Source organism: Cupressus sempervirens, chromosome 7 (genome assembly GCF_028749045.1).
Source record: "Cupressus sempervirens isolate cs-2001-9-10 chromosome 7, ASM2874904v1, whole genome shotgun sequence".
Classification (NCBI taxonomy): Eukaryota; Viridiplantae; Streptophyta; class Pinopsida; order Cupressales; family Cupressaceae; genus Cupressus; species Cupressus sempervirens.
Genome location: NC_143124.1, coordinates 582,168,146 through 582,188,801, shown reverse-complemented (window position 1 = coordinate 582,188,801; position 20,656 = coordinate 582,168,146). Strand labels below are relative to the sequence as shown.

Genomic DNA, 20,656 nt, shown 5'->3' with positions numbered 1-20,656 from the left:
ATAAAACTACAAAAAAAAAAATTATTGCTGTGGTGTTTTTGGGTATTTCTGAGAATTCTGAGGCAAAATTTTATATAAAATTTGTTTATTGAAATAGTGAAAGTAAAATCAAAAAAATGTATACCCAAAATATTACTAGGAATGCTTGAAATTCCAACACCTTAATATGATCATCTCAAGGACAATACTGATGAACATTTTGAGAGATTTGTTAGATTCCATCCAAGAAATAACACAAAATGATCTGATGCAAGAAATGATTACCCTAAAATCACTTAAGAGTACTGTGAAAAGATGTAGTAAACTTTACTTCCAATAGTTTCTCTCTTCACTTAGTTTAAACAAAGGATATATAATAAAAGATAGTTATAAAGGTTGAATCCATAACAGAATAGCTATGCAAAAGTACACTGGTTTTGGTTTACATGTAAAAACACAGACAAAGATCAAAGCCTTCCTACCATTTTGTTTGTTTTTGAGTGCTGACATGAATTGCATGTCGAGACCATTCGAATTGATCCCACTCTGTTGTCATTCCATCATAATGGAATAATATGATGGAAAAATTTCCTGAGAACTGATAATTAAGATGTCAAAAAACAAGAGCATTAATTTTCGTGATACATTTTCAGAATGCATCCATATGCTTACAATTATGTAAAAATACTGACATCTACAACGAAACAAACATGGAAGACTAAGGAATACTCCAGGAGCCAAACAAATAAACCATTATTAATAAATTCCACATTTACACACCTTTGAAACCATGTCATTAACAATATACTTTTGTCGAATGCCAACTGTAAAAGCTACCAAATATTTTGGCTTAAAGGGCAAATCCTGCAGATTTTAGTCCATAACCAAAAATTAATATCAACTCAAATAACTAATGAAGAAGATGCACATACTGAAAGATAAAAGTTAATAAAAAAACAAAAAAGAAGACAAAATGTAATTATGAAAATGTATCTTAACAAGATATATCAGACAGTCATGTTCTTTCTTTCTCATATGTAGAAGATTTACAAAATTATTAACTTAGCTTCATTTCATTAAATATTATAATCCAACCTTTTAAATTGGGATTTAATGAAAAAGCGCACCTCACTAGGGTTACCCCATAACCTTCGGGGATATAAATCTGTCTCGTGCACAACAATTCCAGGAGGTAGCGTCTCTGCTCCATGAGGATTTGATTCCACAAATATCTATAATACAAAAATATCATAGGAAAAAGCATATGAAGTACAAACTCACTGTGTGAACATGATGAATTTCCAGGAAACATGATATACATTAACCAAAAATATTGTAGAAGAAATTAACATCAATAAATTGAATATTTTATAAAATGAAATATGCATAACAAGGCAGTTCCAACCATTAGATTTCATTTGTTCATTACAAAGTAAAAAAAAATAGTTTCCTACCACATGCATGTGCAAAGGCTCTCAACTAAGTGGCTTCAAAGTTCAAAACTCCAGATTGGTATGTACACTCTGATGGAGCCTAAATTTTAGGCCTCCATGTGTCATTCACTTTTCATTTATTAAGTTTTTTATTTCTCATCAAGACCTTGTAGTTAAAGGTGATGAAGAACAAGTAATCCATCTTTGAGAGACATATTGGGGAACTTTCAGATTTGAAGGGATTTGCTACAACAAATAAAAGATTTATGAAGGAGCCGCTTATACCAATAATCTGAGAACTCAAACAGCGTGGATGACACTCTTATTGGAGTATTTTAGATTTATATCAAAACTTTTGTTACAGTCCCTGTCATAGACTACTTTTCTTGTAGATATATGACCCTGCAATTGGTATGTATATGGAAAAAACATCACAGAGCACATGATACCCATCTATCCACAGCATGTTGAAAGTAGCAGACAGTGGTTGCTATGTTATTCAAGCAGCAAACTAATCTAAAGTCACAATATCTGCACAATGACATGAAAGTCATTGTCATTGAAATGTATATGCATCCAGCAAGTATACAGGAGATTATATTGCATGGTGAATAAATTCTGATAGCGAAAATAATACCTTTGAAAAGATAAAACTGAAGTGTCATTGGTGCAGCAAATATGCTCCAGGGCTATCGCATAAAGAAGACAACATAAATACAGATAAATCAGGAGGTGACTGCCGGCTTATAAGTATTTGAATATGTCTTTGGGAGTCTTTGTTAAAGATTATATAAAAGACGTCAGCACCTGCAATAAGCATACAGCCACGATACGAAGAAAACACCGTTTCTCATTGATGCGTTTTAATAAAGGGTCAATACGATTTATCAAACCCATAATGGTCATGGCTGAATACAAGGCATCAACAATGAAATCTACTCCGGCAAAGAGCAAGGAATCATCAATCAAGAAATTTGCATTGTCTTCCTAGTCAGATATCTTCAAAAGTTTATATACATGAATGAGAAAGGGGAGAAATGACTGTTCCAAGTAATTGACGACACTCTGCATAAATTGGATGCGATTTACTATTATCCGGAAATCATAATGATTGAATTATCATCTGCGATAAACCATGGCATAGAGATCATCGGGATGATTAATAGACAAGAAGTTTTGAAGCATCAATAGCCTATCTCAATCATGCCAACATATTGAAGGTAACAGACAGTGATTGATATGGTATTCAAGCAACAATGACTATCTGCCTTATCTGAATAAGTTGACTCAAGATTACATACAGTGACTGAAGAATATGATGATGACAGTCTATCCAAACATGAGAAGATACCGGTCAATTATATAATTCATTTTCACCATGTTAAGAAGTCTGCATATATCAAAGGCATATCAGATATGTTAATTATCATACAAGAAATTGGAGCGTTTGGGAAAAATCGGTGTTGACTGACACTCCATTAATAAAAAGAAGAAACTATGAGTACAAATGCTAAAGAACAAAGTGAAAGCCCTTGAACACAATCATCTTGAGCCTGATAAATCTGTACAGGGTTAGAGCCTGATAAAATCACAAGAAAAGAGTATGTGAGCCACGTAAAGACATGAAATTCACATTTGGAGTGGAAGTGTTCAGACGTTGATTGGATTGATGTTGTTGTCATTCAAAACGGGTTTGCGTGAAGCAAGATCTGTTGAGGAGTGAGAAAGAGGGAATTCACGTTATGATGGTGGAACAACCAGACACGGTGCCAAAAAGTTCACATGTTGATTTAAACATTCTCGATATGAAACAAACGTCATATCCCAATAACCATTATACAAATTGAATACGAAAAATATATATACAGGTCCAATCATATGTGGCAGTAATGCTTGATACGCCACTAAAACAAAAGCAGAGGAGCTGTCAGAGTCTGGAAAATGTACAGGAATCGCAGAAATGGATGGTTTGATTGCTGACGAAATACTATGGAGTTCACAATGAAGATGAATACAGAATATGCCGCCAATGATCTTCATGAGAAACGAAGCTATTTTTTCAATGAAGTGTTGATACAAAGCAAGCATATATCAAGATTAATTCAAACACAAAGTCATGAAGCATTCAAATAAATTTGTTATTAAAGTCAATAAGGAATGATTAAGGGAAATTGATTAAATAAGAGGTGTGATCTATTTTTGAAGATAGGTAGCTTTTAAAGTTAAAAAGTCACAACTTTAGAATGATAAGGATATAAAAGGATGACATAATGGAACAAAATAAAGATATCCAAACAATTACATTTCAGATTTACTCTGAAGAAGCATTTTTATATTTATATATTTTTGTAAGGAGGAATAAGGGCTCAATATGACTTTGTAATATAAATTCCATTATTTTATTTTTAAAATAAAATAAAATGTCTTTTGTTTATTATTAAATGCGTGGAGATTTAAACTGTAGGCGAATCGTCCTTTGTAATTATTTTTTAGAATTTTGTATACAATTTTAATATCGGATTAGTGGACAAGGTCATTTAGCATTTAAATTCGATCATCACATATACTATGAAATATTTAATTGTTTTCGTATTTGTGTCCAATTTGTCTCCTAGAGGAGTTAAAATTCAATCTAGACTAATTTAAAGATTGCATAGTAATTGATCTCTTGCATCTTGATTATTTAATTGTTGGCAGTAAAGTGTGTAAAACATTATGAAGTTGTATGTGAAAATTCATTGAAGTTGACTCTATTGCCCGAATGAGTAGAGGCACTAGTCTTTTTATTGAAGTCAGAAAATCTATATACTTCTTCTGCAAGCATCAAATTCATTATTAACAAAATTTATACAAAACATTCAATTATCAAGTATTCAACATCCAATTTCATTTTGATTGAGTTCGAGGACTTTGCCAGCCGGAGAACTCTCAATGTTTAAATTCGCTTTAGAAAAGCTCTAAACCAAGTAATCAAGTTTGAGGAGAAGGTCTACCCGCCTAGGTGTAGCGGAGCCTAAAGTGCAGGGGAATCGAGAAGTATTCCCGTTCGTTGGCCAAAACTTATTGAGAAGTCCTATCAGAGAAGTGGTAGGCTCTTGGATTTCCAATCTGTGGTTTTAGAAACCAACACACTCAATACATTAGGAATGAGAAAACTTAAATTATATTATAAATACATATTAATGCTTTGAATTGCTCCACACTAATAAACTAGTTAGCAACTGGAAACAGATGATTCTAGTGTAATAATAAGTCATCCTACTCGAGTAACTATGGAATTTAGTAACTAACTCCTTTCAAATTGGTAATAAGAGCATTACTATAGGAGGTCAAAAAGATAAAACTCCCAAAGAAGGTTACTTAGGAGCACAACAAGCACTCACTATTACAACCCAACTAAAGCAGACAATAACCAATTAAGTGGCAACTTGTATTTTCAAACTTTAAAGTAAATATTATTTTTTATTTTAGGAATGATATTAAAATGATCAAAGAAATATGAAAAAGCTACCTTGAACATCAGAAAAATGAAATTGAACAGGACACCAAAGTCCACATGGAGGAGGAAAATGGGAAGAAAACATCCTTACAGATGGAACTAACAGAGTTGTGCATGGGAACTATAGAAGAGGCAATATATACACAAGCTAAAGAAATGGAAACAACATGAAGAAGATTGATCCAATCACAAGCAGAATAATCTCATTATTGGCACCAAAAGGGAAGCCCACCAGACCCACCAACAAAATCGTGTCAAGGCAACAAATAGAGCACAGAATATTCTCTATGGAAGCTGAATTATTGCAAGCTTACATAGTAACTCCTATCCATGGAAGTGTTTAATAATAGCAGAAAGAAATTGATTTTAAAAAAATCATGCATAGACACAAACCTTGGCAGATTTTAAGATGATACCCGAATCAAAATGCCATGTGAGTTACTCACCCAAAAACTCCCCAACAAATATTTAAAAAAGTAGCACGAGTTTTTTCCTATAAAAGATGCAAGTACATGCAAAAAATTGCAACTTTTGTATTAAAAGCTCATCCAAATTCCTATAATTAATTTTTTTAGATTGTGTTGATATGTGATTTCTAACAATTTCACTAACAAATAGTAAAATACCAACTATTTTATCCTCCCTTGAAAAAGGAAGTGTCAAATGCTAATTTACTATGTGATCAAGTAAGGCAACCCCAAGGTGTACGTTGTGAACATCCAACATTATGTTCGAAATAGACTCAGAAAAATGATGTGATTTTGTTGGTTCTCTCAAAGGGACTTACACAATTATTCCTAGATTTTTATCAATTCTTTTCCCCAAAATAAGAATGGTCTTGCAATGGGGGTCTTCAACTTAATAAAAATTCTTTTGGAACTAAAATGCAACAAGAATAGGTTTAGGAATCTAATCTACTTCTACCAATGCAAGAAAATACTGTTGATTTGGTCAAAGCAAACCAAGCTTTGCTCCCCCGTGAGGAAGCAACTATGCAAAGATGATGAAATCTCAAAAGGGTATGTAAATGATTTTTGAATCACCTATACAAATTAACACCATAAATATGTCAAACAATGAGGATAAAGCAATTAAGCTTTCGAAATGATCAAGTTTATTCTAACCATGCACTACAATTTGCAATCAACAAAGTACAAATGGTACGTACATAAGGGTTTCACCATGAATTAACAACAATATCTTTCATTAACTATTCATCTTAATGTTAAAAAACATGTAAACTAACGTGATGTAGGAAACAATGCTAACATCCCAAAACAACATGAGTTATCCCCAACCTTCAATGAGTTTGCATTTATTCTAGCAATATGTTGGCAACAATTTCACAAAAGTCTCTTCTACAAATTAAGTGATCAAGCTTTTATATAGGGCTTTCACTTGTAAACCAAGGGCCCAAATTTATTCTAAATGAACGACCAAGATAATTCCAAGAAACCCTAAGGTGAGGTAGATACAACTACCTCCTTATCTACTAACTTTTATTAAATGTTAACTAATGCAAAATAAACTATCCACCAAGGCACAAACTACATGGATCAAGAGAAGATAGGAAAATTCAATGCCACCAAGGATTGTAGCAGACTAAATAGGAAAATTCAATGACACCCTAGATCAAAAATAACTATCTTCTTGAAATGTGTGCCCCTTATGCTTCTCCTAAATAGAAAATTCAACAAACTTGGATATGATGATGTCAATCTTCTAAATTGGTGGACTTGGATAGCCTCCACCTTGTACTCGATGATAGCCAAGTTAGTTGTACATGTGACAAAATTATTTTCCCAATCCAATCCTCATTCTTCTCAACTATTCATGAAAGATATGAATGAAGTAGCATCTTACAAATGATTTTCTAAAATGGAATCTACAATCTTGAAAAAGGTTCTTTTATCTTATCTTTCAACTCTTCCACATTCATTCCCCTATCATCATTTACTTCTTGTCCAAACATTACTTCTACTGAAATAAGAATTCCATACTGAATAACATTTATCATTCCTCTAAATTTAATGCAGCATTCCATTACCTTCTCAAGATCCTCCTTCCTTGATACTAATGCACAACCAATGGTGAAAGTCAAAATTTAATGCAGCATTCCATTACCTTCTCAAGGACCTCCTTCCTTGATACCAATGCACAATACCAACGGTGAAAGTCAAATGCTTGATTTTCTTTTATTATACTTCCTTCCACCACAGTTTTCTTGGGAACATCCATGCATGCAAGAGTGGGGATGATCTATTCTACTTTTATGGTAAGGATCAAAATTCATCCTTGATGCATATGTCACAAGAGAGTAAAACTACAACTCTTCTTTGGATCCCTTAGTCGCTTCAATTGAACGACATATTTCAATCGAATTTCTTGGAGTGATTGGAAAAGCCATCCCAACCTTGTGCATATTCTTCTAGACCTTATCATACATGGGTAACTATCTTGTACCTTATACCAATATTTTCTTCTCAGTTGGGAATTTTGGAAGCCTATGTTGATAAGATGAAAATCCTTGCAATCGAATGTAGTTGAACTAAAGAAATCGAATAAACCATGAAATGTACTTCTTCAAAACCTCCTTAGCTTCTTTTGAGTATATTATTACTGCCTCCTTGTAAAATTCTAATGATTTGCATCATTTACACTTCTAAAATGAGAGATATTGTGAAGGTGTAGTTAAGGGTGACATTCATACACTTTCCCAACTGATCCCTTACATGTCAATCATTTGCATCTAAAATCCTTGCCAACATGTAGACAATATATGAACTTGTGTAAAATGATCGAGAACGTTCTATTGTGAATGTGATGTTGTTTTCATTGTTGTCATCAATGATTGTCAATGATGTTAACATACCTTGGTTGATTGGATGAGCCTTTTTATGTAATTTGGTGATCTAGATTAGCATGCTTTAGATGTACTATAATGATCTATCTTTTTGTTATGTTTATCCTAGTCCGATTCATATTGTAACATGATGAGACACACTCTTTTGGGCCCGGTTCGATCTGGAAATTGGTGAACGTACTTTTGAAACATAGTAAGGATTCTAACGTATAAATTATATTCTTTGGCTCCAGATATTATGGTAAATGGGTAGCATGTTATTTTGAGCAGGGAATTTATGTGTGCTTAATGTTTCATTCCTTTCCAAGATGAAAATATTTTGTGGTGACCTAGTTCAAATTGTGTTTGGCCAACTTAGAAGATTTTGAAGGCATGGAATGTTCTAATCATGGTTTAAAAACTCTCTAAGGCCTAAATAAGTCTAGGAAAAACTTGCCCAATTTTCGGCCAAAACTTAGCAAAAAACTCAAGAAATTGAAAAATAACTTAAATTTGATTAGAAATGTTTGTTTTTCTTTTGCAAAATTTAACAAGAAGATGCATCCAATGATTCAATAAATGAGAACACAAAAGAAACAAGCCGAATCTAGATATATTTAAATGCAAAGTGGGTACAAGATCTCATTCTCATGAGGAATTTTGATGGCTAGAAGCAAACTAGTAAATAATTTATGTAAAACTAAAAGTAAATACATCTTACTTTTCCTAGCTCTAGTAAAGACTAGGGAAGAGATAAAACTACAGGGTCTAGTCCTAGAGGCCTGCACTAAGTATGACCATGCCTCCTCACTCGGTATGTCCAACTCAATCAATGGATTGTCCTTAATCCTAGATTTAGCTCCTCGAGGCACTAGTAATGACTCCATATCTGACTCATCCTCCACAATGTTATCCAATATGAAACCAAATCCACCCCCTCCTCCTCTATAGCCTGCATCTCCAAATCATTGACATCATCCTCTATAAAAATGGAGGCTACTCATTATAAGGATCTATATCATCTGAATCAATCAGACCAGTTGTTGCTTCCTTGCATGCAACCAAAGATTATATTGCACAAAGACAAGGTCACTGAGATATTTTTGACCTAACTTATTCCCCTTCTTCATGTGGATGGCCTCAAACAACCTCCAATTGTGCTCACAAGTGGATAAGCACAAGGCTGACATGAGATTTTGAGGACAATTTTTTTGAGATTTGGGATATTTTGTAATATCCCCAACTAGATATTCTCCCTTAGATTTTCTCAAAAATATTTTAGAAATATAAACAGATAAAATTTGCAACAATTTTTAGATAACCAATAAATAAACCAGCAAATACTCAAATAAAGATACTCTGAACTGTTATTGCGTTGCAATAACCAGCAATATAATAACATAATAAATTCCAATCGTAAATACGATATCAACAGTCAAATTGGAACAACTAGAAAATGATCTGTAACTCTGGATGTGATCTTGGTGATGAATTCAACACAACTAATGAACTAGGTTTACGTCCAATCCACCCAGAGCCTGAAGGTTTCTATCCTTAGGTTCTAAAGGTGAAAGCTGAAAATCTTCCCCAAGTTTCTCAAGAGAAAACTGAATACCAAGTTGAATCCCAGCATGCTGCAACAGACTTCACTCCTCTTCTTTTAAGCACAACCTAATAACTCTTCACATCCCCCTTTCTGTCTTTTGTCTTCTTCCTCTTTTTCATCTTTTAATCCTCTCTTAAATATTAAAAATGGCATTTAACATTTTGTATTAACTCCAATAAAGTCACTTTTAATATTTTATGAAGTTGGCTTTCAATTTTTCCAATGTCCCAAAAAAATGAACATTACAGTTATAGTGCCCCGTCCTTAAGATTACTTGTCCTCAAGAAATCAAGAATCTATAAACCACAAAATCAAGAGTGGGACCTGGCCCTAACTCGGCAAGGGTACAGCTCCGACTCGCTTGTGACTTGGTAGTGACTCGGCAAAGTGATAAAACCCTTGAAATTTAAAGATATTTTAGTATTTAAAGAACATTCCATGCACCCATTATTGAATAAAGCTTGAAGTCACAATAACATCATGAAACAGAAGGTAATTTGATCACATACATAAACATACATCAATTATATAAGCACTAACATAAATTTAGATATATTAAGAAAAAACTTAAAAGTAAAATTAAAAACCAAGTGAGTCGGATGAGTCAACCGAGTCAGCTAGGCAAGTCACTCAAGTCAACCAAGCGAGTCAATCGGGTCAAGAGAGTCATGCGAGTCACCTAAGGTGACCCATTGAGTCAGGATCAGGCCATTTTGACTTGGCTGAGGCTACCCGACTCGCTAACTCGTGCAACTCACCTAACTCGTGGCGAATCTCAGAACTCTGCTATAAACCAATACCACGAACCCATATTAGTCTACAACTAGTTCTATCATCCAATCTGAAGCAACTGAAATAAAATCTTGTCATATTGTGAAGCAAGGTGTCCACAAAAAACTCAACCATCCATATGATTGCTAGATCTCAAATCAGTCTACAAAACTCTACTTCACCTTCTTGTTGTGTCACTCTAAAAATAACAACTATATGCCCCAAGTTGCGAACCCACTCATTATGAACCCTAACATGTGAAGCTCCTATCTAACTCCCGAATCCCAAATCTGCCTATCAACACAATCCTTGGAGTAAAACAAGTTGTTCATCAATCTACTATCTTCCCCGGGTCAGCCAACTAAACAAGTAGATCACGATAAGGTTGCAAAAGACAACCGCAATATGGACTCAAACCAACTCATCAAACCCCTAAATGTCATTGTCATTGTCTGAGTCAGTAATACAAATGATAGCAGTGCCATCACTATGTCTTGGTACTGAAGGGTGATCATCTCTTAAGGTATGTGCCTCAAGATAAGATGTCTCCACATATCTGCCTACAACTCACTAACTTATATAGGCCAAGACAATTCTGAAATACAACGGTAGAGATAGCAGGGGAGGCACTAATAACTATAATTTGCATAAAGATAAAATTACCAATCAATTTATAGATAGTTGTCATATCATAAGAACTCAATGACAATCTAAAGTTGGGTTGTAACTTTCTTCATTATGTATCAATGACAACTCTAGACTTTCCGATTCAATACAAGAGTCATCAATCAAACTAACCTCTTCACCAAGGAGATGATAATCATCACATGAAACTTTGGAACTAATATTACTTGATTCATCCTCAACCTCATGTGGAAAGATTGTTACCTCATGATATTTTGAAGGCATATAACTGCTCTTGTAACAATCCTATATCTAACTTCTTGTTGGTCCTTTCAATCTCATTTAGCATAATGTATCTCATTTGAATAGGGGAGGTGGAAATACTATGCCCGTATTCATTTTCACCAAGGGTATTGATCCCTTCAACAATTTATATGACCTACTTGATTTAAGAATTAAGTGCATCTTCCTTGTGAGTTGCTGCCATAGAAATCTGTTTTTAAGCTTTGTATAATGAGTAGTGTGCCATACTTAGTTGAAGACAAAAGCTCATTTACCTTCCCTTTATCATTTGCATATTTGATAGCCTTATCCCTATCTTTGAGCAACTTCAAATAATTTGAATTCATCTTTTCCAATGCCCTTCTAATTGTGTTAAGGTATGCACTATTAATTGCACTCACTATTCCCTTTTCTGTTTCCACAATTTGTACCTCCCACATGGTTTCTTCAACCTTTTTATGAGTATTGTCAAAATGCGCTAAGGCTGCAACAACCATGTCATCCAAGAACTTTAGCTTGTCCTCCAAATTGTATGCTCCAAATTCCTCATCTAGACATAAGATTTCACATTGAGGGAAAAATCCATTTCCTTCATTGGGAACATCAAAATGCTTGTTAATAACAAATTTCAAGTCACCAAGAGGCTGGAGTATCCCTTATCAGTCACCAAGAGGCTGGAGTATCCCTTATCAGTATCCAACTCTTTGCAAGCTTGGGTATCATTAACTTGGAGTTGAACTGTGGGGTTCTTAACTTCCTCATCGCTGATCTGAGTTTCTTGGCTGATTCTTCTTCCTTGTTATCCTAACAAATGTGACCAACTAATAGAGTGCTTCAGATCTAAATATAATGTCCCAATGTTGTTGTACTCTGCATTACAGACCTACCAGATTAATGTTTGTTTATACAATTTCTTTGGTGCTCAGAACTGTTGAATTTTGTTTGCAGCTTGCTACAAAAAGCCCGCTAATTTATATCAACTCTTAAAGATGGTGACCAACAAAATTGGTTAATGTTGGAGTGTTTTCATAGAGTATTAACATTAGCTGCAAACTAAGTTATTTCCTTACTCTACATCAACAAAATACTTTGCTCCAATTTCATTCTCGCCCAAACTTCAACTTGAGTCTTTAGCAACAACTATGAAATTAAGGATAGGACATTGCTTCAGAAATCTAGAACTATAATAAATACTAAATAGAAATTGTTAAAATTTCAACTCCCAAAAATCTTCACTAGTTTATCCCTTGTCTAGGCTTGCACCAGTAATCTTTCAAACTTAGATTTTCCTAGCAGTTTGCTAGAGATTTAAGCTCAAAGAAACAACATTCCCTGTTATGGCTTGACACAATGGTTCTAGGAGTTTCCGTATGATGTCTATAGCTTATTCTCTATTTAAGGAACCCCCCACGGCTTTCTCAAGACCCACGACTTATCTTTGCATACAACTAGCAGCACGACATAACTCTTTCCATCATCCAAGACTAGTGGCGGCAGCCTTTTCCCTTAGCAATGTCTAGCACCCCTTAACTACACTCTGAGTTCTATCCATCTCCTTGGCAAGTCGACATTTAAAATATGTGGCTCCCATAAGAGAAAGCACAGAATTGATGACCCACTGAAGTCTGCAATGCTTGATCATGTACACCTTCCTAGTTTGAAGTTCAATCTTGAATTTATTTCCTTCTCACAACAACTCCGACAACTGAGATTTTTTAGACAACCCAACTCAAGAAGTATAATTGACCCCAACTAGAATTTTTCTTAACTCAGATTTAATACGAGTTTTCTTTTGTAATCTTCAAACACAGAAATACCAGATTGTTCATTCCATCAATTTTATTACTTGTCATTACCAAATGAACAGCTTCCATGAGCACAGATTACGTTGCTCCAAAAATGTGTTTTTCTTTCAGCTTTAACACCTACATAACACATAGGACATGATTACTTCGAGCTCGTAGATTTTCCCTGCATGCCAAGATATATAAAATAGCCAATCTAATAATCTTCTGAGATGATAGATAAAATTTGGGAACTATCGGCCTTAGTCAAGTCGCCCAAATTATTAAAATTTATCAAATTCTTCACCAAAAAAGTCACTAATAGAAACGCTCTAACCAACCAACTGATCTCCTCTAACCCCTTTAGTTCTTCAAGACCAATTAAAATGTGTTACCATTTGTGATGTCCAATGTAGCATCTACAAAATGAATGAATCTATTACACAATTAGAAGCTCTATTTCTCTCCCAGTTTGGTTTGTCCTCAGAAAAAGAAAGAATCTCCAGTTCTTTGGTAGACAATTTCAATAGATAGAAAAGATGTTGAACGTCCCCCCCCCAAAGAGCTAAAACTCCCAATCAAATACTCTGAGTATTAATCGTATATTTTTGCATCCATATAACTTCCAACAACGACACTTCAAAAATATTCTCTCAATCATATATTTAATCCACTGACAACCAGATAAAAAATCTTTGCAAGGCAAGAGATAGGGCCCATGATGAATTTCAGCACAAAAGTTCCTACAGAATAAATTCATGATTTGTTATTCTCTCAAATTGCCACAACATACAAATGTAACACTAAGAAAGACATTCATTCTTGTTGTCGTTTTGGAATATCAAGAGTCTCCCTAAGAATAGCTTTCATTCGTGACAAACTTGGAATTTTCTAGACAAAGCAGCTTAAGATGCTTAACTTATTGGCCAGGAATGATCTAAAAATATTGAGAATAATTTTCTCCATTGTAACTTGATTCTTTCTTGATCATGTATTGTTGTATGGATTAAACCCAGTTGTGACTTTATTGATAAGTATTCAAGCCCGATGAGAATATTGATCGAATGCCCTCACAACAACTGACTCCTTGTATTTGTTCTTGTAGTGAATTGTTGTCTCTAGATGGAACCAATATCTATACATAGGATTCACCAAATATTTATTTACGCTGCATTCCTAAAGCAAAAACTTAAGATATTTCATATGTCGAACATCCTCAGTCAATACTTGTATGGATACCAACAATCATGATGTAGGTTACACAATACTTATACAATAGGGTGACTTGATGAGGTGCCCCAGAAACCTCCTACCCTATTACCAAGAGGAGATACATTGTTTCCCTTTGGCCTCATGCGGCCCTTGCCATACATATAAGGTGCCCTACCTAGTGTGGGGTCCTATTGCCATTCTCGATCTTGCCATTCCTAACTTGCTTCTAATGATCGAACACCCATTCACCATGGTAGGGAATATGAGGAGTATTCACAATAAGGTGCACCAAAATCCTATCCTTCTTAAGGCCAAAGGCAGTCCACTTTGTCCCCATTTGACAACCATGAGGTGGCGTGCTTATAAGGAACACCAAATTATAGCTTCATACAGCTTACACGACTTCATTTTCGTGGAGTATATAATGCCATTGTTATGTTGTCTATTGAAAACTGATGAGTTTTAGTGTGATACTAGCAAGATGGGCTCATGTCATATTTGACTCAAGTCACTCAACCATTATCGATATGGCTCATTAAGTACAATCATTGTTTTATCAACTCTAGGCGTTAACAATCATCATTGATTGGTTAATTATCATTAACTTCAAAGTTGCTACTCCCAGATCTTTCTCTTGAAAAAATTGTGAATTCTTAAATAGGACTAATTTTCTGTCAAATCCTATTTGTCTAGGAATCCCTCATGTTGGTGACATGAGATTTCAATAAGAAAAGTAAAAGGTGTTGTAATTAATTCCACAATCCCCCCCACTCCCCCCCGGCCAAACCATTTACCTAATCAACTTGTGACTCGGTATCATTTTCTTTATGTAAAGAAAATCCTTGTTAATCCAATAGAATGTTTTTCTACTATTTTCTCATTCCAAATAAAGCCCTCTAAGACCTCATTAGGCACTTGAACTGATGCTGATTGTAATGTCCCTTTCAAATTAATGAGGCCAATGTTTTAACTTTTAAATAAATGCTAAGTCATGTCCCACATTAGTATTTAATTAGTATTTATTTCACATGTACATATGAAAAAGTTTTAAAAAGGGATGAAGTATTAATATTGTCTTATGCCAAATTTGAGGAAATTAAAACTTAAAGAATCCTGTTGGCAATTACATTAGATGCCGGGTAAAAGTACATTGGGAGTTTCAGTGAGGGACAAACTGATATCCTGATTTTGAACAGGAATATTGCATAGTTGTGGATTGGTTAAAACTTCTGGAGAATGCAGACTCTTCAGGGGAACACTACCTTCAAGGGTGAAAGATATCCTCAAGGTAATTTTCAGCTGTTCTCTAATTTATTTTAGGGATTTGGTGATCATGTTGAATTTAATCAACTTTATTGAAATCAATGATCGATGCTTGGTAGAATAATTTTAAGCTTGTCTTTTATGACGTTACGAGGAGTCAGAATTAGAGTTTGAAGATTTAATTCACATTTGGTGTTACAATACCATCTATGTTAGAGAGTTCTTGATTCACGTTTGGAGTTTTGGGAATTTTTGATGGAATCAGAACCTTCATAATATATTCTGGCATATTATTCTCTAGTTTATCTCATGTTTTAATTGCAAGAGTTTGGTGGACAAAGTAGCAATAGGGAACAAATTTATTTAGTTTCTTTGCATGAGAAATCTCAGTAAAGTTATTTGCAGGCGACAAGCTTTTGGCACAAAGAATATTTTCAATATTCGATTGTTTGGGTAGTGTTTGATGTTACTCCTTCCAATCTTCCTACCTCCAGTCTGATCCATGACTTGCAGATGGTTGTGTGTTCTAGTTTCCATCTATCCTCAGTTACACAATCAAGCATTAAGTCTAACTAGAGACCTTTTGTTGATTCTTGATTGCATCGTCACCATAATCTGCTTTTCATGCGGTGGTTTCTAATTGTAATATTATGAAATAGTCAATGTCGAATGATTAAGTTAGTTTTCTATTTTTGATGCTCTGTTTTTTTTTCTATTCACTGCAAATGCTCTGTTTCTTCCTTTCAACCAGATCTTGTGCAGATTTAGTTTTTTTTTTTACACTGACAGGGGCATTGAGTATATGGTTGAGTTAGAGAAGGGAGCTAAACCAGTTATCACCATATTATACGAACATCTTAAGAGGCACAAGGATGAGAAGGAGAAGGCAATTCAGGAGTTTTTGGATGTGAGGCATATTAGATATAGTAAGAGTCCAATTGATGAGCTACATGGAGCAGCCTATTTTTCAAAGATAGACTTGAGATTTGGATATCATTAGATTAGGGTCAAATAGAACATAAGGAAACCAGAATTTAGATGTCACTTTGATCACTTTGAGTTTATCATCATGCCCTTTGATTTGGTCAATGCACTCGCTACATTTCAGTCTTGCATAAACAGGATGTTCCATAAGTAGTTACTCAAGTTTGTTTTGATCTTCTTTGATAATGTTCTTTTTTTCAACAAGCCATGGGAAGAGCACATAAAACATTTAGATGAGGTTTTTGATATACTTGAGAGTGTTTCATTGTTTGCTAAGGAATCCAAGTGTACGCTTGGGATGACAAAATTATAATTTCTTGGGTACATATTCAGATCTAAGAGAGTTAGTGTAGATCCTAAGAAAATCAAAGCTATACTTGATTAGCCTAACCTTACATAGTTAAAGGGGTTTTTGGGCTATGCGGTTTCTACAAGAGGTTTGTCAAAGGCCTCTCTCAATTGGCTTCCACACTTACAGATTTGAAAAAAAAGGGAGCCTTTGCTCAGTTTGAATCAGTGCAGTAAACTTTTGACCACTTCAAGCATTTGATGAGAACATGCCTTGGCTAAGTTTAGACAAAACCTAGTTGGAGGGAGGTTCATTCTTCAAACTGATCATAATAGCCACAAGTACTTCCTGATTTGAAAGGATCTCAATGCTAAGCAACAAAAAAAAGTTGGCAAGCGCCAAGCCTATGATTTTGACATTGAATATGTCAAGGGAAAAATGAACGTAGAGGCTGATGTATTGTCAAGAAGGCCACATTTGTGTTCATTTCCAGAGATAGAAGCATATTAGAAAGAGTAAATACAAGCTGAATACCCTTGCCAATTGCACTTTAGATGCTTCTTTACAAGATGACAGGCATAGCAAAGGGATAATCTCATTTTTTCAAGAAAGATTGATGCTAGTTCTTGAATCCAAGCATAAAATGAGAATTTTTAAGACATTTCAAAACACTCCAAAAGCTGTTCATATTATGTCCCCTATTGCTATGCCTAGGGAAGGGGGCCAACTTAAGTTATTTTAAAAAAAAATGTTTGATCTCTTAAGATGATGTCGAGGCAAGGTGATGACTTCAGTAAATTATGAGCTCAAAAAGGGATGCCAAAGAGAGAAAATGTCTAATATTTGAAAAAAGTGAAAAGGAGAGGGAAAAGGATTCAAATTTAACAGGTGTTCCCCTAATTCTTCCATCCACATTATAACTATCAGTTTTGAGCTTTCATTTGCATTATTTTGATTGACAACATTACAAGTTGTTGGAATGAGCTTTGAAATTTTTCTCTGCTGGTTGCGAAGGAAAACACGCTAACAGCTATAGTGTTGCTAGTTTCAAATATCCACCGTAGCTGGTTGGTAAAATAAGACTCAGTTTTGGTGATTCTTGGTTTGCATGTGATGATACAAGTCCGATAGAAATAAGATATCTAAGGTTTTCTACAATCAAAATTCAGTTTTTATTGTGGTGTGTTTTCTAAGAGTGCGGTTCAATTATTCTGGCATTTGGATGCCTTTCCAGAGGGCTGGTCATTATTTTCAGAACTTCAAGAAAACCATATTTTGTTCACAACTCTTGGAAGAAAACATATTTTCTTTGGATATTGTTTCATCTGTCTTTCCTACCATAGGTGACTCGTTTTGATAGCTTGTTTGTCAAGTTTGGTGAACGATTTATTTTTGGGAGCACATCGCCCCTCTAGGCATGGGTGCCATTTACTTCTTGTTAAAAAGGTTTGATTGGAGACTCAATCTGCATTTTTGTGTGGGATTTCTGTGGATTTAAATCTGCAATTGAAACTATTTATTGTTCAAGCACTTCCTGATTTGCTTAAGTTAAAAGAGAATGTTAAATGGTGTGTGTTCTTTGGAGACTCTGCATAATATCAATGAAATTTGATTTAAAGAAAGCTGATAAACATTCCAAGAAATTCTATTTTCAAGTCTGCACTTGTATTTCCTATCATTTTGGATTTATTGAATGAAGTTTGAGAAGTTTTGATAGTGAACTTGATTATATGCTTCTTGTTCTATTTATCTTGCAATATGCATTTTATGTTCAATCTTATTGGAAAGTGAAATCTGAATAAGCAATCAGAAAACTGTAAACATTTGGTTTCCAATACATCGGAAAAACATTTCAAAATAACACTGCTGTACCCAAATCTATATCCAAGAAAAAAACCATTATACTGGCATACCTAAACCCTATACCCATAGCCAATCCATACCAAAACTAGCAACTTCTCTTTTTAATAGTTAAGTCATTAATTTTCGTTTTTGATAAAGTAGCCTATTAGATACCTTAAATTTTTATTTTTATTATATCTTAGGTAAATCAAAAATGGGTACATTACATTCGGCTTGATTAAATCAAATGCATAAGTAGAATAAACATTATTGACATTCACCAATTTCAGACTTGTATAAATGATCTGCAAAAGCTCTTTCTTTTTAATGCAAGGGGAGTACATTATCAGTGGGATTGGAATTGTTAAAATAAAAGCCTTCTCCAAGCAGGTGACAAAAGACCTATGTAACAGTTGACCTGGGGAGATGCACCTTTGCAATTTTTTCAAGAGTGAGCAAGAATTACAGGATAGATAATCACAGTATATGGTGCAAATCTGTTCACTATCTATTTGAAAGTCATGATATTTGTTTAAGCATAAATACTTGGATTGTTTAGTACTCCACTATGGTCTAACTGTCAAATGAAAGCTTCACTACTTTGGTGCGGCAAGATTCAACTTTGTGGAAGAATACTAGTTGATTGTATCTTTTGGAGAAGTATTCATGTCAGTTTCTTTGGACATGACTGCAAACTACATTTATATTTTTATTCACTCCCAACATGTCTTGGAAAAGAACTCTTTCAAAACAAATGGTTGATGAAGCATAGCTAATAATATTTACGGCACACAATTCAGTTGACCACCATGGGTTTCTTTGGGAAATCAAAATGTAAGGAAACGAATCATGTGTAACACGGGAGAGTTGATCCAGATCTTGCATAGTTAAATTATGATGTTGATTTTATGCCCTAATGGTCCCAAACTTTAATATCCATTTTTTGGCAATCATAGTGACAAAATTGAATATCTACTTAGTTGAACAGATGTAATTTTGAATGTTTTTTTATGTAAAATAAGACATATTTCTCAAAACAACAATAAAAATAATCATGTTTGTACTTGAAAATATCTTGATTAATGACTACCTTAGAGTTATTATGATAGAGTGAGATTTGTCTTGTGTTGTTGCCATTTGGAGTAGGCAAAGACCGATAGTGAGTATCCATTAGCCTTTTGCAAACTATATCTATATCATTATCTTTCTGGGATGAGAGTCCAAATGTTATTGGTAAAGTCCTTGATAAAAAATCAAACTGCACACAGACAGAATAAATTCCTGTTTATCTCAAAATAAATATATATCAGAATCAATGTTCACCAAGTCACAAATTCTCATTATGCAAAGACTACCTGTGTATACAAAATACTTGAAAATAATATTCCAATGAAAAATCCAATGAAAATTCCACAAATAATTGCAAATGTGAGTTTCATGGAGTCTTGTGGCTTCATGGAAAATCCACTGCAAAAATAAAATATTAACAAACATTAGTGAGGACAACAAGATTTGAAAACTAAATGTTAGGACATTCAGAAAAAAATAAGCACAATAAACATTAATCTCTTTAACTCATGAATTCAGCTATAGCTGGCTAAATAACAAAACAATAATTGATAAAGAATGAAAGAAAACATCAAAATCACCAACCTGTGTTTAGTAATACCAAAGAGTAACATGTTTAATGCTTAAATAAACATTTAGATTGAAGTCCTGGAATCAAGACTACTTGAAACTTATTTTTAAATAAGCATCTAGAACATTTCCAAAACCTTCTGCACAAGACAATGAGAAGATTATAATTTGAACACAAACCCACCCAAGGATGCCAATTAAAAGAAGTTGTGTAACTAAAATACAAATTACATTCTTCAAAATGCATTTTTAAACTTAGATATATCTGTACAATATAATAATGATCTCCTACAAAGACCAACCATCAACACTGTTTAATATAAGAAATTGATGGAAATTTGCTAAGAATTGTAAGATAAGATGAATTTATGCTTCAATTTCATTAATTTATCAGAGAAACAGCCTCAAAAGTATTCTGTGCAAATTTGATACATGATGAATTAAAATTTTGATTCTACACTAGGACTGTGATTCATTCAAGTGTCCTAATGAATTTCGAATTGACTGGTCAACTAAGCGGATAGAAAAAGAAACTGAACTACTTTTTACATTTTTAGCTAAGTTGCCAATTTGGGTGCGGATATGGATATGGATGCGAAAATCAGGTT

At 34.1% G+C, this 20,656-nt stretch overlaps 1 protein-coding gene across 6 annotated transcripts in view; it reads right to left on the bottom strand.

The window, feature by feature from the left end:
* LOC149548098 (uncharacterized) overlaps positions 1-20,656 on the bottom strand; it is a 213,162-nt gene that overhangs the window by 148,366 nt on the left and 44,140 nt on the right. For 2 of the 6 annotated variants that reach the window (XM_089792119.1, XM_089792121.1), the window contains 6 exons: positions 20,064-20,188; positions 19,766-19,877; positions 19,501-19,668; positions 1,107-1,211; positions 760-843; positions 462-577 (listed from right to left, as the gene is read on the bottom strand). In XM_089792119.1, the coding sequence (XP_089648245.1) occupies positions 462-577; positions 760-843; positions 1,107-1,211; positions 19,501-19,668; positions 19,766-19,877; positions 20,064-20,092 (614 nt within the window). In that variant the 5' untranslated portion in view covers positions 20,093-20,188. Of the gene's footprint in view, positions 1-461; positions 578-759; positions 844-1,106; positions 1,212-3,359; positions 3,468-19,500; positions 19,669-19,765; positions 19,878-20,063; positions 20,189-20,656 lie in introns of those variants that run through there. The other 4 variants (XM_089792117.1, XM_089792118.1, XM_089792120.1 and 1 more) reach the window with 3 other exon arrangements.